The sequence below is a fragment of the Arabidopsis thaliana genome, chromosome 5 (genome assembly GCF_000001735.4).
Source record: "Arabidopsis thaliana chromosome 5, partial sequence".
In the NCBI taxonomy this organism is placed as follows: Eukaryota; Viridiplantae; Streptophyta; class Magnoliopsida; order Brassicales; family Brassicaceae; genus Arabidopsis; species Arabidopsis thaliana.
The window spans coordinates 11,517,084-11,544,628 of NC_003076.8; the positions used below are offsets into that span (position 1 = coordinate 11,517,084).

Sequence of the window (27,545 nt, forward strand, 5' to 3'; positions counted from 1 at the left end):
ATAAGCTTGCGGAAGGGCTTCAAGATATCGAGACTTAGATCCTTTGGATATGCGCACCAAAAGAGAGTAAGGATTTTGCTGGATATACACACTAACAAGATGATTTTTTTATAAAAGGTTTTTGATTAAAAGAAAGATGAGTTCTCAAAAGAGAATACAAGAGTATATAAAGAGAAGGAGAAGGGAAGATGAAGAGACAAGTCTTGGAACATACTCCAAGGCTGCCTAGAACACAACAAAAATTAAAAACATAGTTTGAAATTCAAAATAAACCCTACAACTTCAAAAGCCACGAAATTGTCTCTTTATTTTAGTGGGTTTTGGCCTTGAATCATCAAAATGGATTATATGAAGTGAAAACATAAGCCTCATTAAAAACCTTCCTTTGGAAAACCCGGCGGGACAAAACCAAAGGCAGGGAAAAAGAGCACTCATGAATCACTTATCCATCTTGATGAGGTCCTTGAGCTTGAATCAAAACCAAAAGGGTAGTGACTTGGCTCAAGTCATTTGGTCAGTCCCAAATGTGGGTAAGCATCCCGCAAATGGCTTGGTTGTACAGCTCAGCTCTAGAACGAGTCATTGGAATGATCGGTGTGACAAGAACATCCTCTGCTACAAGCTTCTCCTCAGCTACAAGCTCATCCTCAGCTACAAGCTTAGCTCCTTCCTCGGCTACAAGCTCACGTTCAAGCTTCGGTTCATGCTCCCTATTCTTAATGTTGTCCATGATCATATCACAATCGGTTTACAGGGAACCATAGTTCATCGAACTACACTCCAAAGCCTGCCTTTCTGAAGTCATTTCCTCAGAGCAACTTCCAGAGGACCTATGGTAATTCAGCTTACCAACCCCGAGGTAATTCTACTCCTCGGGCTCTATTTCTCCATTATCCAAGAGATTCATGACTCTCTTATTTGGACATTCATTAACATAATGTCCTTTCCCTTGACATTTGTAACACCTAACATCACGAACTCTAAATGTAGAAATTTCAGCCTTTCCTTTGTGATCTTGAACTGCAGCATATGGTTTACTTTCAGCCCTTGAACTGACAATCGGCTTATAGCTGCTGGTTCTCTCCTCTCTTTGGTAAGTAGGCTTAGCAATGGTTCCTGAACCATAACTAGATCGTGAAGAACTCTTCCTCTTAACTTGCTGCTCAAACAAAATCGCCTTGTGTAACATCTCTTCTATTTCAACATAGTATTGAGTCTCCAATCTGTCTTGAATATCTCTGTTTAAACCCCCAAGAAACCTTGACAGAGTTGCTTCTCTATCCTCAGAAATATCAGCCCGAAACATCAAAGTCTCCATTTCCTTGTAGTACTCTTCGACAGAACGGTTCCCTTGTGTAAGATTGCTCAACTTGAGATGCAGCTCACGAATGGTAGTGACTAGGGACAAAGCTCTTCCTCATAATAGCTTTGATTTGAGACCAAGATTACAATGGAAGTTCTTGATTACGTCTCGGTGACGTAACTAGCTGATCCCACCAACTCAAAGCATAGTCATATAATTCAGTAGCAACAACTCTTACCCTATTGATCTCGGTGTAGTGTTGAAGGTTGAAAACCAATTCAATCTTCTTTTCCCATTCCAAATAAGCATCTGGATCATTCTTTCCATGGAATGGTGGAATTTTAAGCTTAAAACCTCCAAGATTGTCTTGCAAAAGATCTCTACCTTCTCTAGCATGTCTATGGTGTCTCCTTTGACTTTGTGAGATGAAGTGCTCCTATGCCCATAGTACTGACCTGTAGGTTCATCTCTTTGCTCAAGCGGCTTATTAACTCTCCTTTGTTCTCCAGGACGAGTCTGCCCCAACTCTAGTTTCTCATGAAACTCTTGGCGAAAAGCATTAAGTTTGGTGTCCATCATTTTCTCAAAGGCTTCTACCAAAAGTTTGTTGTTTCGTTGCTAGTCTCTTCCTCCTTAGATTCAACCATTCTTTCTACAATAGAGACAACAAAACAACACCAGTAACTTGTTCTTTTGAAACAAACACGAAATGACCCTTCAGATGCCTTAGAACCCTAATTACGACAGTTTCACTTGTTCGGATGCTAAACATTATCAAAACGTTCCCAAATATTCCAGAAACAATTTTACAAAATACTAGACTCTGTTTCAATCTTGTGACAGTTGATTTCGCAATTTTAGCACGCACGAAATAATTATGAAAATTAAATCAAGGTGACAGACGGACACAGATCTGAAGATGAAAAGACACAAAATGATAGAGATAGAGAACTCAACTTTCAGAGTGTGCTCTGATACCACATGATGAGATCCTCCCAAGGACTCGACACTCTTAAGTTGAGCAAAGGATAGTGGTGGCTGTGAAGCCGTGATGATGGATAGATTTGAATGAATCGATGGATATCACAGAAGCTTGCGGAAGGGCTTCAAGATATCGAGACTTAGATCCTTTGGATATGCGCACCAAAAGAGACTACGAATTTTGCTGGATATACACACTAACAAGATGATCTTCTTATAAAAGGTTTTTGATTAAAAGAAAGATAAGTTCTCAAAAGAGAATACAAGAGTATATAAAGAGAAGGAGAGGGGAAGATGAAGAGGCAAGTCTTGGAACATACTCCAACCAAGGCTGCCTAGAACACAACAGAAATTAAAAACATAGTTTGAAATTCAAAATAAACCCTTCAACTTCAAAAGCCACAAAATTGTCTCTTTATTTTAGTGGGTTTTGGTCTTGAATCATCAAAATGGATTATATGAAGTGAAAACATAAGCCTCATTAAAAACCTTCCTTTGGAAAACCCGGCGGGACAAAACCAAAGGCAAAAAAAAAGAGCACTCATGAATCACTTATCCATCTTGATGAGGTCCTTGAGCTTGAATCAAAACCAAAAGGGTAGTGACTTGGCTCAAGTCATTTGGTCCGTCCCAAATGTGGTTAAGCATCCCGCAAATGGCTTGGTTGAATAGCTTAGCTCTAGAACGAGTCATTGGAACGATCGGTGTGACAAGAACATCCTCTGCTACAAGCTTCTCCTCAGCTACAAGCTTATCCTCAGCTACAAGCTTAGCTCCTTCCTCGGCTACAAGCTCACGTTCAAGCTTCGGTTCATGCTCCCTATTCTTAATGTTGTCCATGATCATATCACAATCGGTTTACAGGGAACCATAGTTCATCGAACTACACTCCAAAGCCTGCCTTTCTGAAGTCATTTCCTCAGAGCAACTTCCAGAGGACCTATGGTAATTCAGCTTACCAACCCCGAGGTAATTCTCCTCCTCGGGCTCTATTTCTCCATTATCCAAGAGAATCATGACTCTCTTATTTGGACATTCATTAGCATAATGTCCTTTCCCTTGACATTTGTAACACCTAACATCACGAACTCTAAATGTAGAAATTTCAGCTTTTCCTATGTGATCTTTAACTGCAGCATATGATTTACTTTCAGCCCTTGAATTGACAATCGGCTTATAGCTGCTGGTTCTCTCCTCTCTTTGGTAAGTAGGCTTAGCAATGGTTCCTGAACCATAACTAGATCGTGAAGAACTCTTCCTCTTAACTTGCTGCTCAAACAAAATCGCCTTGTGTAACATCTCTTCTATTTCAACATAGTATTGAGTCTCCAATCTGTCTTGAATATCTATGTTTAAACCCCAAGAAACCTTGACATAGTTGCTTCTCTATCCTCAGAAATATCAGCCCGCAACATCAAAGTCTCTATTTCCTTATAGTACCCTTCGACAGAACGGTTCCCTTGTGTAAGATTCCTCAACTTGAGATGCAGCTCACGATAGTAGTGACTAGGGACAAAGCTCTTCCTCATAATAGCTTTGATTTCAGACCAAGATTCCAATGGAAGTTCTTGATTATGTCTCCGTGAAGTAACTAGCTGATCCCACCAACTCAAAGCATAGTAATAAAATTCAGTAGCAACAACTCTTACCCTATTAATCTCGGTGTAGTGTTGAAGGTTAAAACCAATTCAATCTTCTTTTCCCATTCCAAATAAGCATCTGGATCAGCTCACCTAGCTGAACTAGCTACTCTTCCTGCTGGTTTAGCTCACCTAGCTTAGGTAGCTAGTTCATCCAGCTTGTCCAACTCACCTAGCTGGTTCAGCTTGAACTTTCTCGTTCTTCCGACTAAGTATTTTCGTCCGTTCCTCGACCATGATCTCGTTTTCTCCTAAAACAAACCGGCCTCTTTATGAACGCGGGACGCAGTCGTTACAATCACTCTCCTCTTCGCGGAATTTTCCAAACGAATCCCTGAAGTAATTCTTGAGGATGTTCCTCATAAGGTTGGTAACTCCCTAATCCCTGCACATTTTGTGGGCCTGAACTACGAGTAGGAACCCAAGGATCCTCTTATCCTTGAAAGAGCATTCCTAGCTACAGTTGGTGCTAGGATTGATGTGAAGAGAGGTAGGATCTCTCTCAAAGTTTGTTATTTGGAGATGGAGTTTGACATGGATGGTTCAGCGCTCACTAAGCCTATCAGTAGTATTGCCTATAGCATAGACACACCTCCTCTAACTGCTCAAAATCCCAAAACAGAACCACACACAACGCTCCCATCAGCTCACCTCGCCAATGAGAATTGTAGAGCATCGGTGTCGATCGACACCAGCCCTCCTGTCGATCGACACCCTCGGGATTCATAGACAGAGGATTCTGGACATCCTCTTCAGCCCACACCACTTGAGGCCCTCTTTGATAAGTTCTCTTCTACCTCTTCTCTTGCTTTACCTTCGATTAATTCCTTAGATTCTTCGAAATCTGCTTCACATGTTAACAAGCCTAGAGTTCCTCGAAAACTTGTTTCCCCTGTTGTTGTTGCAGGTGACGAGAAGAGTGTCGATCGACACACTACTGAGTTCAGTTTACACACCGCCTTGGAGGGCGCGAACACAACAACAATCCTCCACCAATCCCCCCACATCCTGAACTCCGCCAAGTCAAGCTATTGACTCAAAACAAGCGCTTAGTGGGAGGCAACCCACTGGTTTGATTTTTCTGTTCTTTTCTTTTATTTTTGATTTATTTATCCCGCCTTCTTCGGATTTGAATGCCATTGGGGACAATGTCGTTTAAGTCTGGGGGAGGTTCTTACTAATATTGCTTTTATTTTTGATTCTTATTATTTTCGTTTTTGAGTTTATTGAGTCATTTTCTTTCTCCTAAAAAAAAAAACGTTTAGTTAGGAATCATGATCTATATTTCTCTTGATTATTGCATGATTAGTGAGTACTGCAGGTTCGACTCAATCCGACTATTGGAAAATCTAGATGGCATACCAACAAACTTGAGGATATCCTAGTTTCCAACACAACCACTAAGGCTGGAGCTAATCTCACTGCTCTTCTTTCTACCTCTTCAAACGGTTAGTATTCATATATCTTGACTCCTTGTTCATACCTGATATTGAGACAATTGTGATAGAAAGAATGTGTTCCTCTCCCCTTATAAAAATAAAAAGAAAATGAGAGATTGAAAGGAATTTCGGATAGTGTATAGGGGTAGGAATGTTTCCTATGACCCCATTATTATACATTATTTGGAATGACCAATTACAAAGGTTGAAAAAATACCGAGGGTGTCAATCCAGTATGCGAGTTCCCCATTGTTTACTTTCTAAAAAAAAATAAGTCTGGGGGAGAGAAAGAACACCAAAGAAAAATAAAAATATATATATATAAAGAATGGTCGATTTATCATGGTATAGTACATGAATGAGTCTAGAAAGATCTTGAATGTTAGCTTGTTTGATGAGACCAAGCGATGAAAGCCTCGTGGATATAGTTGTGGAACTTAGGATGGAATCTAAAAAGTTGTGTAAGCTTGTAGAGAAGTAGATGTTGGTTAGGATTTGATTAGACTTGTTAGGCATGTGGATTTAGTTTGGATGATCATGGCAAAAGGCTACAGAGTATGGGAGTTCCTTTGTATTCAAAACCTCTTCCACGGGTTCGACTTTTGTGTTTTGCTTGAGGGCAAGCAAAAGCTAAGTCTGGGGGAGTTGATATATCCCTATTTTTATTGATTTTATCTATGTTTTAGGTATAAGATTTTGAGTCGTTATGTTATTTCTCGAGTCTTTTTAGTGTCTTTTCAGGTATTCTATGCAATGGGACAACAATGGAGATGAGGAGACATTTTAGAGCAAAAGCAAAGGAAAAGGAAGCTAAGGACAATTTCGGATTCCAGATTCAGAGAGAGTGTCGATCGACACACTTTTGGTGTCGATCAACACCAGTTTCGACCCAGCAAAGTCCATGATGCTTTCAAATTTACAAAAGTGGAAATTTGCCCCAGAAGACTTCCCTATTTGCATTATTAGTCCCTAGACGTTTTATACGGTTTATATATAGTTTTAGATGTCATGGTTTAGACCTAAGTTCCTTTTATCAAGTTCTTTGCAATCCCTATTTTCAGAGACATAAGCTATTCATCCATTGTTTTCAGAAATTCATTCAATTTTCAATAAAGTAAATAGATGCTTTCTTACTCAAATATGTTTTTTGTTTCATTCAATATGTCTGAGTAGTTTGCTTGTTAGGAATAGAGTTTCTCAGTAGGGATTCATATGGTTTAGTGGATCGCCCCCTTCGCTAGGTTATCTCTAGAATTATTCATCTTTGATTATACTTAATGCTAGATCTAGAGTAATTAACTAGATCTTGAATCCAGACAATAGATATACCCACCATAGGTATCTGCAATTGGATCTATTATTTGATGAGCCTGGTTTATAGATGTGTAATAAGAATCGACCTATCTACTAAGGTAAACAATTGAACTCGTTTAGAATGCATGTTTAGGTTAAAAATCTCTCGGCTTCTTTGGTTATTCTAAGCTATAAGCATAGGGAGTTTCTCGGAACACCACCGGTTATTCCATAATTAGAGTATGAGTTTAAGAATGGTTCGATAACAACATAGCTTTCATTAGATCTACTAACCAATAGGTTCCTGAGAATACCATGTTCCTAGCTCTTTATTTAATCGTTTACAACCAATCAATCTGCTGTCTTTTTACTTTGTTCTCCTTTATTTTCAATCATTCCCTACTAGCTTAATCTCGATATTTAATTCATTGTGTGAACAAAAGAACTTTGTAGAAATCGATCCTTAAATACTGCAATTGATCTCTTATTTGAGAGAGTAGTTCTTAGGTTAATTTGAACCTTATCAATGTTTACTGCTTATTTTTGTCTTATCAATTGGAATTTGATCTGAAGCATTCCCGCACCTAGAAGGAGTTTGATGGAATGTTGGATCCACTAGTTCATGAGATATTCGTCTCTATCTTAAGGGATTGGCTGTTCAGAGCATTTATTGACTTTATCAGTCGGTTTTTATTGCCCACATAGTTAGATTTCGTTAATAGGAATTAGTCTTGGCTAGCTTTACTTGAGGATTTCTATCACAGGAGTGAATTAATCTGTTGTTGAACCTGTTTTCTAGGGATAGCTTGATTGCACTTGTTAACCATCCCAATAGGCTAGGATACCATTCCATTTGATTTCCCCATCCTTCAGAATTTCTCGTCTATTTGATTTCTCTGTTTCATCGCTATCGCTTAATCGTTCTCATTGCTTGTTGCTTAGTTTTCGCATTTCTTACCTGTTATCACCAACTTACTTGACCACACCCAGTGTTTGGTAATAGAATGTGCAGTCGAGTATAGTTGTTTTATTTTTTGTCTGTTACTCAACTACATCCTGCTTCTGGCATGAGCCAGTGGTGGTCGAGTGATTTGTGTAATTCTGTTAGAATTTCTGTTTTTTCTGCATGTTCACTTAGAACTGTTAGAAACCTCAAACATGTTATTGCTTGGCTTGACTTAGTGACTTCTGATCACATCTCATATGTTTGCACCACACCTGATTGGATTGACACCTAAAATACAACAACGACATGATAGTGTATTAGGATTAATTTACTAAAATCCTATTACAATGACACACGAAGACGAATTCACGGCTGAAAATGAAAATCACTCTCTACAAAACCCCCTGGATATGACGCACAAAGTCGGATCATGCATTGATCAACCGATTTTACACACCATTAACCAGACCTACTAATATTACACACCATTGACAAGAAATGAAATTTCACTCTTAAAAATAACAAAGATATCAAAAAGGCTTATTTTTTATTCATGGAATGAACCTTATTATATGGAGTAAATACAACAGTTTCATCCATAATAATTGTTTAACATGCAAATCATCAAAAGAGATGAAATTTAAATTCTAAAGTGCATGTAAGAGAGAGAAATCAATAAAATTAAATTCAGTCTTTGTTGTGGACAAAAATGGATCTTCCTTGATTGTCTTTTGGCTTAATCCCCTTTTTTGTGGTTCTCTAATGGATCAAGATTATATACCAACTAGGTTTGTAGCTTAATTCATTTTGGTCTGGTCAGAATCTTTCATTAAATACGTGCATGTGTGAATCCAGTAAACTGGAGATCACCTGATTTGTTAATTTAATAACTCTTTTATCTGTTATCCGTTTGATTTGATTCTACTTCGAGAAATTCCATTATTGAGCTGAACACATTCTACAAATGGTTTTGTGCATTGATTCTTTGTCATTCAGCAGATACGCCTAAAACAATGAACACATGTTCAAGTGTTTCCCACAACCATATCAAAAAGAGACAACACGTTTAAGCTTACATGTGTGAATGCAAACATTAATAATATGTGCAATCAGATCTTCTAAAGCTTCGATAACAAACTCACCATATTACCTAAAAGATATCTTTATGAAAACAAATCTTATTCACAATATTTAATTTAAATTTTTGTTGGTAAAGATATTTCTATTAATTATTATTACTTATCATATTTTCAAAATAACTAAATATATTTACATATTTTACTATAAGTTTACCCTCGCATGAGGTGAGACTTTTTCTAGTTGTTTGTATTGAAAGAGATACCAACGAGAAGAGAGGCGGAGAGACCATAAAAATGACAATGAATAAAATTAAGATTGTTGTGGTGAGCATGATTTTTTCTGTTTCCAGCGAAACTCACATGATCCGAATTGATATCGGGTGAGCTTATTGGATTTGGGTAACGGAAACTCATGGGTTCGGATTTTTGATTGAGAGAAATGAAAGAAGTGAAGGAAGTTTTTGGGGTTTTATTAATGGCATAGAAGGGAGACAAAATCCTATTGAACACTTGTAAATTTCCAAGTCGCCAATATTGACCGATTTTTTCTCATGTTTTGCATTTTGTTTAGTTGATTTATCTTCTCGATGGTTTATGTTATTTGAGTTTTCATCGAGGATAAGGTTTCATTCTCTACTCGAGAAGTTTAAATTATGCATGCATAGGTATTATAGATGTGTGGTTAGCTTTTATATACTTGATACCAACAATAATTTTGAGATTATTTTGAATATTTTAGGTTTAAATTGATGTCGTTGGACAACAACATTCTGACAACAAGAAGTTATATGTATGAAATAATCGATCATACAACTAATGATATTTAAAAAGAATATTGTCAAAAATTATAAAATTATATAAGTTTTGGAAAAAGAAATTTTATTTCATGAGAAGAGCAAACTCTTTGTCCTTGTGTTAAGTGTGTAAATGGAAAAATGTTTTCTTAGAAACTTTGACGAATCACTTATGTAAAAGAAAATTGATGGTTAATTATTCGGTTGGGATTCCTCATGGTAAATATAACAATATGGAAAACAATCATTTTATTTATGAAGATGTTTTTTAGGCATGATTCTTTTACGAAGACAGTGAATCCTTAAATAACAATGATTTTAAATAAATTTGATAATCCATAGCCAAGATTTGGTCAAAATAGAGAAGAAGATTATAATGATGAAGAAAGAGGTTTTATTATATTATGAATTCTGTAAAAAAATCCAATTTATGATGGATATAAAGAAGGTATTTTGCAACTATCTTTAGGAACTTGTCTCTTGAATTTGAATATGGATTATACTAATAAGAATAGAGGCAGAGAGAAAATAAATATGACGATAAATAAGATTAAGATTGTGGTGGTAAGCATGACTTTTCTGTTTATAGCGAAGCTCACATGATCTGAATTGATTTTGGGTGGGCGTATTGAATTTGAGTTATAGAAACTAATTTGAGTTATAGAAACTCATGTGTCCCGTTTTTTGATTGAAAGAAATGAATGAAGGGAAGTAAGTTTTTGGGGCTTTAGTAATGGCATATAAGGGAGACTGTTGGTGTTGGATCCCGCACCATGGGCTCGGGACCGGTCAAAGATTGCCACGTAAGTGGGAGAGGCCCAAAAGATGAAAGGCCTATGGGCTTCCTTGAGTAAGAGTATAAGTGGGGTGATTGATCCGCGAGGTGAGTGAACATCGAGGTCAAAAGTTGCCCGGATTGGAGAGTCAAGTGGGCTGGAAGATGAAGCCCAAGAAGTTCGGAGTCTATTCAAATTTGAACATTTGAATAGTAAATTCGAAGACTGAAACGGATACATTTAAGAGAGAATAATTGCGTGTAAATGAGAATTAAATATATTCTTTGAATATAAATTATGGGTCAAAGACCATGTAAAGACACACGCATTTTTGTGCAAACTTACTATACACATTTTCTTACAAAACTCATAGTTTTCTCTATAATCATCAATCTATTTTCTAGTACATTTGTCCTCAAGGATAATCCTTCTAACTAAATAAATAAATACTTGAGTGTGTGAATCCAACATCCACATTTTGGCACCGCCTCTGGGGACGGAGAATTCTTGAGTCGTCAGATTTTTTCTATACACTACATTTCCGAAGTGAGTAACAATGTCTGGAGAAGATGCTACCAACGCTTCACTAGCCGAAACTCTCAAGACCATGCAGCAAACTATGGCGAATATGGCGCAGAAGTTTTCGAATGTGGAAAAAACCGTCGAAACACTTCAAACAACCCAGGTATCACTCAGTCAAAATGTTAGTACTATTCAATCTCGCGTTCGTTCTTTGAATGCAGGCAATTCCTCTGGAGTTCGAAGAACTATCTTCGGTTCCCCAAATTCCCTTCCGCGAAATGCAGCAAGTGATCAAACGACCTCGGATGGTACAAACGCGGACATCCAACCGGAAGATAGAGAAACGCATCCCGAAGACAACAACCAGTTCGTTAATCAACACGAGCAAGAAAACTTCAACCAGTTCGAAACCATGAGAGAAGTAAGCCGCAAACTGAAAGATATGAGATTGAAATTCCACCAAGCTACAAGCTAGGAACCTGATATCAACCGGGTCATCGAAGAAACTAGGCGAACACCTTTCACCCCGCAAATTGCTAGCTTGAGAATCAGAGATTCTCGAAAACTTAACTTTGAACCGTACAACGGTTTGGAAGATCCGAAAGGATATCTCGCAACTTTTCTAATTGTTGCTGGGCGAGTTGATCTGAACGAAGCTGATGAAGATGCAGGATACTACAAGCTTTTCTTTGGACAAGCCCTGATGTGGTTCACTCAGTTGGAACCAGGATCGATCAGCAACTTCAACGAGCTATCAACAGTACTTTTGAAACAATACTTAATTCTTATGGATAAAAGCATTTCGGATACCGACCTCTGGAATTTATCTCAAGGGCCGAACGAAACACTTCGGGCTTTCATCACCAAGTTTAAGAACGTACTCTCGAAGCTCCCAAGGATCTCACAACAGTCGGCTCTATCGGCTTTGCGAAAAAAGATTATGGCATGATTCGAGATTCAAAGAAGATTTGACACTACACAAACCTGATACTATTCAAGATGCGTTATTCCGAGCGAACAATTGGATGGAAGTCGAAGATGAAAAGGAAAATTTCGCGAAGAGAAATAAGCAAGCAAAACCAGCAGTCACTTTTCCACCCAAGAAGTTCGAACCTCGGGAGAACCGAGGACCAAGGAAGTTTGGTTCACAACCATTCAACAATAACGTTCGGAAGGAGTTTCAGGGAAAAGGAAGGTCAAATACTTGGGTTCGAGATGAAAGCTTGTATTGTGATATACATAGAGTCACCGGACATCTGACCAAAGATTGCAGTGTTCTTAAAAGGCATCTTGCAGAACTATGGGCAAGTGGAGATCTTTCGAAATTCAACATGGAGGATTTCGTTAAACAATACCATGAGTCAAGTGACCAAGACCGGCTAGCGAAGAAGAACCAAGAAGTTCAAAAGGTAAAATCAACGTAATTCTTGGAGGTTCCAAACTTTGCCGTGATTCCATCAGCGCAATAAAAAAACATAGACAGAATGTTCCCCTTAAGTCAAGTTTAAGTGAAGAGGTAGATTTTCAAGGCGCTTCAATATCATTCGAAGAAAAGGAAACACAGCACCTCGAAAGACCTCACGATGATGCTCCAGTAATTACGCTGGATGTAGCTAATTTCGAGGTTTCAAGAATCCTCATCGATACTGGCAGTTTGGTAGATATAATCTTCCTAAGCACTTTGGAAAAGATGGGGATAAGCAGGGCAGATGTAGTAGGACCGCCATCCCCTTTAGTGGCTTTCACAAGTAAATCAGCAATGTCTTTCAGAACAATCAAGCTACCAGTTTTGGCGGGAAAGATGTCGAAGATTGTAGATTTTTTCGTCTTTGAAAAACCAGCAGCTTATAACATCATCCTTGGAACTCCGTGGATCTACCAGATGAAAGCGGTCCCCTCTACGTATCATCACTGCCTCAAATCCCAACTCCAAACGGAGTGGAAACAATTCTGGGAGACCAAGAAGCTTCGAGAATTTGTTATTTAGCTAGCCACTGATTGAAAATCCAATAGCAATTATCGAAGCGCGCAAAGAAAGGAGTAGTCCCGAGGTTTCCTAGTGGGCGGAAGGTGGACGATATCGTGGTCGAAGTAATTCTAGAAGAAGACAAACCGGATCAGAAATTTCGGATTGGAGCTACTTTATCTGGCGAAATAAAGGAAGCTTTAATCGAGCTGTTAAGAAGGAACAAGAAATCATTTGCTTGGTCAGCAACAGATATGCCCGGCATAGACCGAAGTATAATTTGTCACGAGTTGAATGTGGAACGAGCAAAAGCAGTAAACGACGAAGTGGAAAAACTCTTAAAAATAGGATCTATCAGAGAAGTGCAGTATCCGGATTGGGTGGCAAATACCGTTGTGGTCAAAAAGAAGAATGGAAAGGATAGAGTGTGCATCGATTTTACAGATCTTAACAAAGCTTGTCCAAAAGACAGTTTCCCACTTCCGCATATATTTCGTCTTGTGGAATCAACTGCCGGAAACGAATTGCTAACTTTCATGGATGCCTTTTCGGGGTACAACCAGATCATGATGAATCCAGAAGATCAAGAGAAAACGTCATTCATCACGGACAAAGGGATTTATTGTTATAAGGTAATGCCTTTCGGGTTAAAGAACGCGAGAGCGACTTATCAGTTAACAAAATGTTCAACGAGCACCTCGGAAAGACAATGGAAGTCTATATTGATGATATGCTAGTCAAATCATTGAAAAAGGAAGATCATGTCAAGCATTTAGAAGAATGTTTCGCTATCCTTGACCAATATCAAATGAAGTTAAACCTGGGGAAGTGTACGTTCGGAGTCCCATCTAGTGAATTCCTCGGTTATATTGTTACAAAGCTAGGAATTGAGGCAAATCCAAACCAAATTAACGCCTTTCTCAATATGCCATCTCCAAGAAATTTCAAGGAAGTACAGCGGTTAACCGGTCGGATTGCGGCATTGAACTGTTTCATTTCAAGATCAACCGATAAATCATTGCCTCTCTATCAAATTTTAAAAGGGAACAAAGAGTTTCTTTGGGATGAGAAATGCGAAGAAGCATTCAGACAGCTCAAAGCATATCTGACCACTCCACCTATATTGTCCAAACCAGAAGCGGATGAGAAGCTTTATCTATACGTCTCGGACTCGGGCCATGTAGTTAGCGTAGTCTTGATCCGAGAAGACCGAGGAGAACAAAAACCAATTTATTACATAAGCAAATCCATGACAGATCCCGAGACCAGGTATACGATGATGGAAAAGCTTGCACTTGCAGTAGTAACCTCAGCTCGGAAGCTTTGCCCGTATTTTCAGTCTCACCCAATCGAAGTCTTATCAAATCAACCGCTTCGAACAATTCTTCATAGTCCGAACCAATCTGGGAGGTTGGCGAAGTTGGCGGTGGAATTAAGTGAGTATGATATAGAGTACAAGAGCCGAGTCGCCATGAAGGCTCAAGTTCAGGCCGATTTTTTAACAGAATTTCCGGTACTTGGCGGGCGGGAGCAACCAGAAAATCAGACCTTGAAGTTACACGTCGATAGGTCTTCATCAAAAAATGGTTCCAGGGTGGGGATCAAATTGGAGTCTCCCACCTCGGAAATCCTTGAGCAATCATTCCGGTTATTGTTCACTACATCTAACAATGAAGCAGAATATGAAGCATTAATTGCCGGACTTAGGTTGGCACAGGGAGTTGGAGCTGATGAAGTGATCGCCTACTCTGATTCACAATTGGTTGTTAACCAATTCAATGGAGACTATGAAGCCAAAGATTCAAGAATGGAGACATATCTTGAGGTGGTGAGAGATTTGGCTAAAATTTTTAAGAAGTTCGAACTCATTCGCATACCACGAGGAGAAAACACAACCACGGACACACTCGCGGCTCTGGCGTCAATGCCAGACCCCAAAGTCAAGAGAACAATTCCGGTAGAGTGTATTTCGGATAGAAGCATTAAGGAAGAAACATTCGTCATTACAAGGTCTTGAGCTGCAGCACGGGATTGCGGTGAACGCGATTGAATTACCACCTATCAAGAGACAAAAATCAAAAAGGGCGGCGGTACCTAAGCCGGCCGTGCAAGAAGATAATAGGGTCGAAGAAATCATCGAACCAATAGAAGATATAGCTCCGGAAAGCATTGTTAAAGCCGAGACCGAACCATGGGTTGACGAAGACATCCTTGAACCAAATTAGCATCCCGAACCAGAAGCTCGAATATTTCATGAAATCAACCAAATTCCAGCTAAAGATTGGGGGGCTGATTAGAGGGAGCCAATAAAACATTACATTGTTACAGTAGAGCTCCCAAAGAATAGATGACAGGCTAGGAAAATGAGAATCGTTAGCGCGAAATTTTGTCTATCGAAGGATTCTTTGTATAGACGAGGTGTAAGCGATCCCTATTTACTTTGCATTTTTGGGCCCGACGTCGAGATCGTTATGAGCGAAGTGCACGAAGGTTTGTGTGGCAGTCACTCTTCAGGTAGGGCTATGGCTTTCAAGATTAAGAGGATGGGATACTACTGGCCTACTATGATCATAGACTGCGTTAAGTATTCCCAGCAATGCAAACGTCGCCAACTCCACGCGCCTCTCATCCATCAACCTTCGGAGTTATTCTCTTCGATTTCTGCCCTATACCCGTTCATGAGGTGGTCGATGGATATCATTGGACCATTGCACAGGTCAACCCGAGGTGTACAGTATCTCTTGGTCCTAACTGATTACTTTTCGAAGTGGATTGAAGCCGAAGCATATGTAAACATCAAGGATTCGGCAGTAAAAACCTTCATTTGGAAGAATATCATATGTAGGCACGGCGTCCGATACGAGATAGTTACGGACAATGGACCACAATTCATTTCACATGAGTTTGAAGCTTTCTGCTTGGATTGGGGGATCAAAGTTAGTTATTCCACTCCGTAATATCCACAAGGGAACGCTTAAGCTGAAGCCGCGAACAAGACAATTCTAAGCAATCTTAAGAAACGTCTAAGTCATTTAAAAGGAGGATGGTATGATGAACTTCAACCGGTTTTATGGGCATATCGCACAACTCCTAGGCGCTCGACCGGAGAACCCCCATTCTCATTGGTATATGGAATGGAGGCGATTGTTCCAGCCGAGCTCAATGTGCCAGGACTTCGTCGAATAGAAGCTTTTTTAAACGAAGAAGAGAATTGCGCGATGCTAGACGATTCGCTAGATACCATCAACGAGAGGCGAGATCAGGCCCTGATTTGAATTCAAATTATCAACAAGCGGCAGCTCGATATTACAATTCAAAAAATAAAAAGAAGACCTTTCTTTGTGGGTGATTATGTTTTGAAACGCGTGTTCGATAGCAAGAAGGAGGAAGGAGCAGGCAAGCTTGGCATTAATTGTCTCTTTAGGTTTTCTTTCAAAGATGTGATTCCATTCAAGGTCGGAGTGATTCGCGGAAGCATTCAAGTCGTCCTACTCGCCCAGCATTCAAAGAATATCTCAAAAACGAATATTTGAAAAATCAAGGAAAATTGGAAAGTTTCCTTAAGTGAAAATGGGCCATGGCCCAAGAGTAAGTCCAAAAAAAAAAAAGAAAAAAAAATATTCGAGTTCGGGGGACATTTACGGAAAGGGCTCGGGAACAGGCTCCTTCATCGCCGGTTTGGGGTTCGAGGTGGATGCCTCGTTCTTGACGTCTACTTTGGGTTCATTCTTCACACGCTTCCAAGGGTTGTTATCCTCTTCCTCGTCGTCACCCTCTTCACTGTCAGACGGAATCACTTGGACCGGAGCGTTTACGGGACAAGAAACTTGACCTCGAGCGTAGAGGTATATCCAAAGCATGTGCGGGATCTTCGCCACACAGTCAAAGTTCCTCCATTCCCATTGGAAGGGATCGCTCTCCATGGCCCTCACCGTCCTCTCGATACCGGCAATTCAGGTCTTGAGCGTTTGCCTCTTGAGACCCAACCGCTGCCTTTCATCGCATAGGCGGCGGTGCTTGTCGACGACCTAATACAAAAATTGGTTAGTATGAGTAGGAGTCGTTTCGGTATGAAAAAGGGTAAGAGACCTACCTTATCCATAAAATCGTACGCAGGCATGAGGAAATAGAACGCCGGTGGGCTCAAAACCATCGTCGGACTGAAACAGTGGGTTACCAGGGTCAAGAGGACATACGGTGGAGGCTCTTTCGTTTTCCATTCTTGAAGTATTAACCAAGTAAATTTCTGAGATCATATTTTGGGACACTAATGACAGTTTGTGCTCTTATTTATAGAGAGTTAGGGTTTTTCTCGAAACCACAAAATTAATAATTGGGGCGTGTCCAAATGGTTTAAATCATTTTTGGAAATCGAGGAAAAGGCAATTATTGCCTTATAGACGTGAGGCTTTTCCTATTTTCCGAGGAAGGAAATGGCAACCGTCGCATTAAAGACAAACGATTCATTAAATAAAAGAAAAACGATTAAGGCCCAAGCCCAGTAAATAAGTCGAATTGACCAAACCCGAGTTGGGGAATTCGCGGATTTAAAACGAGTTCAGACTCACATTTTAAGAGATAGGTCTGATCAGCCTACAAATCTCACAACTTGGCGACATGGTTAAACAAAGAAGCTATTTAAAAGATGGCCTTTGCAAATCCGTACTTAAATATTGCAGAAATCCTCTTGGGATCATGGTCTTAAAAAGGTTTAAAAGCCTCCTCAGGCAAAACACTTGTTCAGAAAATAAAAAGCCTACTTAGGCGATGAAAAGAGTTTGAAAAATAAACTTCGAGTTTGTTAATAAAAAGGGACAACCCCCTTTAAGTGGACACAGCCACTATGGATCTTTGGCCACCTCGAGTTCAGGTTGAGTCGGCTCAGGATCGACCGGGTCCACGGCAGCCGTCTCAGTCTCATCCGGTTCGTCAGTAATGGGCTGTTCGGTAGTAATCCCAGGGTCCAAACCATCATCGTCCTCGATTACCACTGTTTCAGTGTTCATGGGTGGAGGAATTTCTGGTGGGATGACTACCAGTTCAGGAGTTTTCACAAGCATGATGGATACCTCGGGTTCCACGGGATCACTGGGACCTGAAACAATCATCTCGAATCAGGAAAAACGCATGTATAACTTACTCTGGTTTGGTATCAAAATTTGAGGTTTTAAAACTTACCAGCCCAATCTAAACCGGACTCGCTCAAAGGAGGCGACTTGGTAAAGAACTCTTCGAACTATTGAGTGTTGAATGATGAAGAGGGAAGAGCGGCTAGACGATTTCGCTTCTTTGTTAGAATGGCTTCCAATTCGAACCTTTCTTGTTCCTCGGAAAAATTCTCGTCGTGGGTTTGATCCAGAAGAAGGAGGTTGCTTTCATACTCTTTGATATCTCATTCCAGCTCCGTCATAGTTTTCTTGGTTTGGATGAAAATGATTGCCCCTTGAATCAACTCCATTCTGCGACCCTTTACCTCTTTCCTGGCTTTCGATGCCGACCTCGCTAACTCAGCATCTCGAAGTTTGGCGATTGCTTTGTACTTGGCCTGCAATTCGGATAGCTGGTTGGACAAGTCGTAAGCACTGGATTCAGATTCTGAGAGTCTGCCCCGAGCATTCGAGAGTTCCTCCTGGATCTTGTCATACCTCTGATACTGATCCTGCAACTCGCCGTTCGACTTCATGATTTTGAAGGAAAGATTATCCAATTGATCTTCCAATTTTTGCATGACTTCAGTGGAAGAGCGTAGATCGGACTCAAGAGAAGAAAACTTATCTTTCCAGGCCATAACATCCTGTTCCCTGTCAAGCAACAACCTCTCGTAATACTTAATCATGTCATTGAGTTCGATGTTTGCCTGAACCAAGGGTTTCAAAGGTGAATTAGCGTATAAGCGAAAGAGTGGAGCTTAAAGGTCACAAATAAAGAGAGCTAACCCGAGATGAGTGATGGGCGTGAAGTAGGAATCGCTCGCGAATTGCAGGATGCCACCTGTCAAAGGTTGGCAGGATTGTGTCTTTCCGAGTCTTGAAGCATTGGAAGACGTTTCCCTCTGTTTCCATCGCTGTCAAAGTAATAAAGAGATTCGAACCCGTGTATGAGAAGTTAGGCCGATGAATCAAACGATGTAGCAAGTAAAGAGGATAAATGGTAATTTCTAACCTGCAAGTGATTTGGTTTGAGGAACTAGAACGGCCTTAGACTTAGGGTTGGCATCTTGGGGCTCAGCCTCTTCCTGTCGAGGATCTGCACTCCGACCAGTCTTTTCACCCCCAGATCTAGAAGAAGGAGATGCGATGACTGGAGGAGGGGGACCCATTGATCGAGGTGGGGGAGATGATCGAGGAGAGCGATCAGTTCGGGGTCTCGTGCTATCTCTCTTAGGAGAGGAACTGCTGCGAGTTGGTCTTTCTCTCTTTTTCCGAAGCAAGTCTGCTATCGACTGCTGCTTAACCTAGTCCGAGAAGCGGGCCGAGGTGAGTCACGACGTGGTGATCGGTCTCTACGAGGTGACCGGCCGCCATGACCTTCACGGTGCGGTGTCGACAGCTACCATCGTCGACCAGCAGAGTTCTACTGTATTCTTTCTTGTCGACAGCAGACTGAAGGAATGACTTGTTCGCCTCACAAGCCTCTGTCATCGTCTTGGATAACGTCTTTCGACGGGAAGCTATAGCCGTAGTAGAAGTTTCGTGAGGTAGAGGTGGAGGTGGTGGAAGTTGGAGTAGTTGTCCGGGTGGACTCATTCTAAGCTTATGATTGGCCTCAATGAACCGATCAAGAGTGAAAGAGTTCCAGAGGGTCTCTCCCTCGATAACAATCTTGAAGAATTCAACGAATTCTACGGTCGGGAGAGTTGGAGCAATGAAAGCTGCGAAGTGGAAATCATAAAGTCGATTAAATAGAAGAAAAAAATAAGCAAAAAGGCATATACGACCTAATTTCTACCAGGTTTCGTAGACCACTTCGATGGGAGCACATCGGAAAGATTTCCAATCGAGGCAGGGGTTTTCTTAATCAAGAACCAAAGATGGTGCCGATTCTCATCCTTGTTTGGGAGATTCGAGATGAGATTCCTGTTGGCGTTCGGGTATGCTGAAAAGTACCCGGTTTTCTTCGACGAACTCCTAACACTGAGAAGTTCGTTCAACTCGGGAACCCCGATGACGAAACCGTCCTCCGCCGCGATGGTAATAATACATAGGATGGTTCAGAGGAGATTAGGGGTCAATTGAGGTAAGGCGATTTCAAGAGCAGCCAAATACCGAACCAAAGCTTCGGGAAGGGGGAAGGTCAATCCGCAACCTTTGAAGTAGATTTCATAAACGCAAAAGAATCTGGGACAGTGGTCCTCCGACGATTCGGTGGGCTCTGGCATCTGTGAATCCCTCATAACTTCGAGTGGGATTCGGCAGAGTTCTCTCAGTCGGTTGAGGGATTGAAGAGTGCATGTGGATTGATAATGTGGACTGGCGATGTCATTCGGCCGGGTGTAAAGGTCATTACTAGAGCCACCTTCTTTAAAATATGGAGATTCAGGCCTTTTGTTTTCAGAATTCATCGTAAGAAAATGAACAGTCTGGGGGTTCGTAGGAGAGAAAGTGCAGAGAGGAAGAAGAAAGAAACTTTGTTCTAAAAGAAAGATAAAGAGTGAAAAATAATAAGGAGAGAGTAAAGTGAATTTACCTTACGCAAGCTAGAGATGATGACGGAACCGCCTTGGGAGTCGTGGGGGAAGTGGAAGAGTTTTCCCTGTTTTAATAGTAAATAATTGATTTGCGGTCATAATTGTGACATATGTCACGAGAGTAATTATGGGTGATTCCAGAATCATAGGAATGACGTGATTTTGGCGGGAAATCAGAGAGTCATTTGGAGCAATCTTTGCCCATTAGAGCATTAAAGTCTTCTGAATTGGAGTATCACTTCGAAAGAGTTGGGGGGCTAATTGTTGGTGTCCGATCCCGCACCATGGGCTCGGGACCGGTCAAAGATTGCCACGTAAGTGGGAGAGGCCCAAAAGATGAAAGGCCTATGGGCTTCCTTGAGTAAGCGTATAAATGGGGTGATTGATCTGCGAGGTGAGTGAGACATCGAGGTCAAAAGTTGCCTAGATTGGAGAGTCAAGTGGGTTGGAAGATGAAGCACAAGAAGTTCGGAGTCAATTCAAATTCGAACGTTTGAATAGTTAATTCGAAGACTGAAACAAATGCATTTAAGAGAGAATAATTGCGTGTAAATGAGAATTAAATGTATTCTTTGAGTATAAATTATGGGTCAAAGACCATGTAAAGACACACACATTTTTGTGCAAACTTACTATACACATTTTCTTACAAAACTCATAGTTTTCTCTAAAATCATCAATCTATTTTCTAGTACATTTGTCCTCAAGAATAATCCTTCTCACTAAATAAATAAATACTTGAGTGTGTGAATCCGACATCCACAGAGACTATATCCTATTGACCAGTTGTAGATTTCCAAGTCGCCAATGTTGACCGATATTTTCTCATCTTCTACATGTTGTTTAGTTGATTTATCTTCTCGATGGTTTATGTGATTTGAGTTTTCAATGAGGATAATCTTTCATTACCTACTTTTGTGGTCGAAGATGGTCAAAGATTACTTGAGAAGTTTAAATTTTGAATGCATAGGTATTATAGATGCATATTTAGATTATATATCTTTGATACCGATAGTTTTAACTTGATGTTGTTAGACAACAACATTCTAGCAGCAAGCCGTTATATTTACGAAAGAATCGATCATACAACTATTGATATTTAAAACGAATATTGTCAAGAATTAGAAAATTAAATAAGATTTGGAAAGATTCAAAATTTATTTTATGAGAAAGCAAACTCTTTGTCTTTGTGTTAAATGTGAAAATAGAAAAATATTTTCTTTGAAGAACTTGATGAATCACTTATATAAATAAGGATTGATGGTTAACTATTCGATTTGGGTTCCTCATGGCGAAGATTATAATATGGCAAACAATCATTTTTTTTATGAAGATATTTTTATGCTCAAGTCTTATATGGAGACAGTGACTCCTTAAATAACAAATATTTTAGATGTTGATAATCCATAGCCAAGATTTGGTTAAAATATAGAAAAAAGTATAATTCTGAAGAAAAATATTTATTATATTATGAATGCCGCAAAAAAAATCCAATTTGTGATAGATATAAAGAAGATCTCTTGCAACTATCCTTAGCAACTTGTGTCATGAGTTTGAATATGGATTATACCAAAGAAAATAGAGGCGGTAGACCATAAAAATGACGATGAATAAGACTAAAATTATGGTGGTGAGCATGATTGTTTTTGTTTATTCACATGATCTGAATTGATATCGGGTGAGCTTATTGGATTTGGATCTTGGAAACTCATGGGTTCTGAGTTTTTTATTGAGAGAAATGAATAAAATGAAATACTTTTTTTAGGTTTCCGTAATGACATTTAAGAGAGACTATATCATTTCGAAGTCGCCGATGTTGACCAATATTTTCTTATATTTTGCTTATTATTTAGTTGATTTATCTTCTCGATGGTTTATGTGATTTGAGTTTTCAACGAGGATGGATAACCTTTCATTATCTACTTTTGTAGTCTAAGATGGTCAAACATTACTTGAGAATTTTAAATTATGCATGCATAGGTATAATAGATGCATAGTTAGATTTTATATCCTTGATACCAACAACAATTTTTTGAATTTTGAGATTCTTTTAATATTTTATGTTTAACTTGATGTCGTTGGACAACAATATTTTACCAAAAAGATGTTATTTAAAACGAATATTGGCAAGAATAAGAAAATTATATAAGATTTGGAAGTAGTAGACTTTTATTTCTTGAGAAAGCAAACTCTTTGTCTTTGTGTTAAGTGTGAAAAGTTAAAACAATTTCTTAAAAGACCTTGACAAATCACTTGTATAAAAGAAGATTAACGGTTAACTATTCGGTTTGGGTTCCTCATGACGAAGATTACAATATAGCAAACAATCATTTTGCTTATGAAGATGTTTTTAGGCCTGAGTCTTATACAAAAACAGTGAGTCCTTAAATAATTATGATTTTAGATGAAGTTGATAATCCATAGCCAAGCTTTGGTCAAAATATAGAAGAAGAGTATAATGATGAATAATTTGTTTTTATTATATTATGAATGCTATAAAAAAAAAATCAATTTATAATGGATATAATGAAGATCTTTTGGAACTATGTTTAGCAGTTTGTCTCATGAGTTTGAATATGAATTTTGTCATCAAAAATAGAGGTGAAGAGACAATAAAAATAACGATGAATAAGATAAAGATTGTGGTGGTGAGCATGATTTTTTTGTTTATAGCGAAGCTCACATGATCTGAATTGATACCGGATGACCTTATTGAATTTGAGTCACGGAACATCATGAAAGGTTCTGGTTTTTTATTGAAAGAAATGAATTAAGTGAAAGAAGTTTTAAAGGTTTTAGTAATGGCATATAAGGGAGACTATATCCTACTGAACATTTGTAGATTTCCAAGTCGCCAATGTTGACTGATATTTTCTCATCTTCTGCATTTTGTTTAGGTTATTTATCTTCTCGATGGTTAATGTGATTTAAGTTTTCAATGAGGGTAAGCTTTCATTATCTACTTTTGTAGGCTAAGATTATCAAAGATTACTTGAGAAGTTTAAATTTTAAATGCATAGGTATGATAAATGCATATTTAGATTTTATATCCTTTATACCAACAACAATATTTAGAAATTTGAGATTATTTTCAATATTTTAGGTTTAACTTGATGTTATTGGACAACAACATTTTAGCTAAAATACGTTATATGTATGAAAGAATCTATCATACAAGTAATGATATTTAAAACGAATATTGTCAAGAAGTAGAAAATTATATAAGATTTGGGAAGAGTAAACTTTTATTTATTGAAAAAACTAACTCTTTGTCTTTGTGTTAAGTGTGAAAATAAAAAATTATTTTCTTAGAAGACCTTGACAAGTCACTTACATAAAAGAAGATTGATGGGTAACTATACAGTTTGGATTCCTCATGGTGAAAACTACAATATAGCAAACAATCATTTTGCTATGTTTTTAGGCTTGAATCTTATACGAAAACAGTGAATCCTTAAATAACAATGGTTTTAGATGAATTTGATCATCCATAGCCAAGATTTGGTTAAAATATAGAAGAAGATTATAATGATGAAGAAAAAGGTTTTATTATATTATGAATGCTGTAAAAAATCCAATTTATGATGGATATAAAGAAGGTCTTTAGAACCAGTGTTAAAAAATGGATAGACGGTAGCTAGGTGGTCAACATGGGCCTAGCGCGTAGAGCGATTAATCAGGGCCGAGGCAGAGCCTAGGCGTTAATGTATTTTTATTTAATTTTATTTATTTATTATTTTTAAACTTTTATAATAGAGCATAAATTCCAATATCCATGATAAAGTTCAATAAATGTATAATGATAAAGCTAAGATTAGATCTAAATGATCTCGTTGAAACCTAAGCTACAAAATAATGTAAAATTCTCCTAAATAAAACTTAACGTAAAGCTTAACCTAATGAAAACTAAGAGTAATCTTAAATCTTTGAAAAACCAAAAGTAATCTTAAATCCTAAACTTCTTGTCCTCTGATCACATCCACATTCACCACCTGCTCATTATCTGATTCAAATTCAATATCAATAGTGATATCATGCTCTTCATGAGATTCAAGATCTTCTCTAGGTTTCTCATTTGGAGTTTGGTAAACAGGCTCACCATTAGGCTCTTCATCTCTTTCGCTTGGCTCTACAAACTATTCTTCTGCATCTCTTTCATCTTTATCATCTTAAATCACATCATTATTTTTTCTTTGATCATTTGTTGCTTGTTGAACAACTTGGCATTGAATTGGACATATACTAGATTATTAAGTCGATTAACATCTAATCTATTCCTTTTCCATGTATGAATCTGCAACATAAAGTCTTATAATTCAGTAGCTATCCTTCAAAAAATCAAAAAGAATATTTAAGATAAAAGAAAAGCAAGAAACTTACCCCTTCAAAAGCACTCCAATTACGTTCAAAACTAGATGAGCTAGGTGTTAAAGAGAGAATCTTTATTGCTAATCTTTGCAAAGTAGGCACATGACAACCATATAATGACCACCAATTCCCTAAAATATAAACTAAATCAAGAAACGTGGATGTTCAAATAATCATTAAGGTTATTAAAATCAAGAAAATACTTGGTTCAAATTTCTTATCATTTTGTTGACATCCTCTCAAAGTTATAGCTCTCCAAAAGCTCCAGACTTCATCTTATAATTATTAAAGTTATCATTGACGACTTTAGCTTGTATTTCAAACTCACCATGGTAAAAAGTCCCCACACAATTCATAAATCCATCAATTAACACCTAATCATGCTCGATTGTTGCGTCTTCGTAAAAGTAGAATGGGTTCAATACAAAGGCGCTCATGTGCAAACAAGAGTCAAGTCTCCCTTTCATTTTCTCATCAATGATATCGAATATTGGTTTGTAATTCCTCTCCAGATTATTACAAGCGATCGTAATCTTATTTCTTACTTCTAGGAGCTCTCCAAAAATAAAACCCACGAAAGGCTTGTTTTCTCCATCAGCTAGTCTTAGCAATTTCATTAAAGGTCCAAAATCTTCAACACAAACATCACACCACTCCAAAACGCAGGACTCATAACGGTTAAGAAACAAGTTTTCCCCTTTGTAGTCGCCGAATGTTTGCATTTTTCCCATTCTTCACAGCTGAACATCGACGTTAATTCTGTTTTTTTTTTGTCTAACAAGCTTTGCAACGTCAACAAAATATTAGCAAATTGCGTTGCTCCCCATCGCACAATATCCCTCCTTGGTGTGAAATCTCATCATTGATAAGGTTTTATGATGAGCATAAATAAAAACAATAAGACTTTTGGCTTGCTCAATAATCTTTGAAAACTTAGGCAGCTTAGAAATGGCTTCAAGCATCAGATCAACCGTATGAGCAACACAACCTGTCCAAAAAATATTTGGCCTCTTTTCTTTAAGCATCTTCGCTGCTGTAACATTATTGAGCGCATTATCTGTAACCACTTGAACAACATTCTTCGCACCAACATCTGCAATGCATCGATCAACATACTCAAAGATGTATAGCCCTGTGTGAGAATTTGTGGAAGCGTCTTTAGAAGACAGAAAACATTTTCCTCCCTTAGAATTAACACATAGATTCATTATGCTCCTTCTTTTCATGTCGCTCCATGCATCAGTCATGACACCGTTTTGTTTCCATCCTGCCTTTTGAGTCTTTAAGAGCACTTTAGGTCTTTCTTGTTCCTCCTTTAACAGTGGTTCCCTTAATTGATATTGAGTTGGAGGAACCCGTCAGGTCCAAACTGTCACAGAGCCTCACAAAACATCCTAAAAGCATCATTATCAATGGCATTAAAAGGAATACCTTATTGATGCATCCATCTTGCACAATACATCCATCTTGCACAATATTGATGTTCTGTTGTCTTATTTGTGTACCAACACGAGCTTCAGGATGAATATATGTTGCAAACTTATTCATCTTCAAGCTTCTACATATCTATATTCACTTTAGCCCTTAGGAGATCACCTTCATGTTTCTTGCTCATCTTATTTTTCCTTGCTTTTATGATTGCATTTCTACACTTAATTTAATCCTCTTTTAATGACTTCGGACATGCAACAACATTTCCTGGGAGGTGGGCAATGTGTTCTTTAATCCGATACACTCCTCCAGACATCTCTTTCAAACACAACTTGCATTTAATCCTATCTGGATTCTTTGGATTACACACAATCTCATATTCCCAACCGATACCATTCGAGTTTCTCTTAAGTGATGGTGTTACGTCTGAACCTACATATGTTGGAGCTGGTGGATCCATAAATGTCTGCAGCCTCTTGAACAAAAACAAAAACAGTAACAATGAGAAACCGATTTAAAACAAAGACACAAACAGAGTAATTGATCACAAAAAAGGCAGAAACAATTTTGAGTAGATATAGTAACAGATCATAAACGTTAAAATAATATCCTATGACTATGATGAGAAAGACAAATTGACTAAAACCAAAATAGAGCTAGAAGTACGATTCCAATTTCCACCAATTACTTCTCTTACAAGTACAAAAATTGAGAATTAAAGAGTATGAAAAGAAATAAAGAGACACAACAGTCAAAAGCAATCCAAGATGATGATTTGTGTTATGTTAATCCCATATAAGAGAGAAAACAGAGAGATGTAGGAAACTGTTTAAACAATTAGTCAGTTAACCGTAGTCCACATTTTTAGACTCTCGGTCATTATCTTTTCATAACTGTTTTCTATTATTATAACTTTTTGGTTTGCAAAACTTAATCGACATAGAGTAAGAAAAATTGTAATTTTTTGAAACCAGACTAAACTAGACTAAACCGAACGAATTGACCGAATTGGCTGATTTGTACCGAATTGCACAGCCTGGAGTGGATGTCCTATTTGTTTTACCGAAACTTTAGAAATCACGGCGGCTGACCATAAGTAAGCACCTAGGCGTCCGACTAGGCGGCGACTAGGACGATTTTTAGAACATTGTTTAGAACTATCTTTAGCAACTTGTCTCATGAATTTGAATATGGATTATATCAATAGAATAGAGGTGGAGAAAAATAAAAATTACGATAAATAAGATTAAGATTGTGGGGTAAGCTTGATTTTTCTATTTATAGCGAAGCTCACATGATCTGAATTGATACTCGGTGGGC

At 38.4% G+C, this 27,545-nt stretch overlaps 1 protein-coding gene and 5 pseudogenes across 6 annotated transcripts; 2 read left to right on the top strand and 4 right to left on the bottom strand.

Moving 5' to 3' along the window:
* Positions 1–514: 514 nt before the first annotated feature.
* AT5G31778 lies at positions 515–1,882 on the bottom strand (annotated as a pseudogene; the record flags this gene model as incomplete). The annotated part of the gene is made up of 1 exon: positions 515–1,882.
* A 954-nt stretch (positions 1,883–2,836) lies between these two features.
* On the bottom strand, positions 2,837–4,161 carry AT5G31919 (annotated as a pseudogene; the record flags this gene model as incomplete). The annotated part of the gene is made up of 1 exon: positions 2,837–4,161.
* On the top strand, positions 4,093–5,178 carry AT5G31989 (annotated as a pseudogene; the record flags this gene model as incomplete). The annotated part of the gene is made up of 1 exon: positions 4,093–5,178.
* Positions 5,179–10,807: 5,629 nt separating this feature from the next.
* On the top strand, positions 10,808–16,066 carry AT5G32060 (annotated as a pseudogene; the record flags this gene model as incomplete). Its single annotated transcript has 1 exon — positions 10,808–16,066.
* Positions 16,067–16,385: 319 nt separating this feature from the next.
* AT5G30420 lies at positions 16,386–20,132 on the bottom strand (annotated as a pseudogene). Its single transcript has one exon.
* Positions 20,133–24,379: 4,247 nt separating this feature from the next.
* On the bottom strand, positions 24,380–26,685 carry AT5G31412 (hAT transposon superfamily protein; the record flags this gene model as incomplete). Its single annotated transcript, NM_147968.1, has 6 exons — positions 24,380–24,553; positions 24,807–24,925; positions 25,240–25,526; positions 25,728–26,107; positions 26,226–26,352; positions 26,471–26,685. The coding sequence occupies 6 exons, from the start codon at positions 26,683–26,685 to the stop codon at positions 24,380–24,382; spliced, it is 1,302 nt and encodes a 433-aa protein (NP_680273.1).
* Between the last annotated feature and the right edge of the window lie 860 nt (positions 26,686–27,545).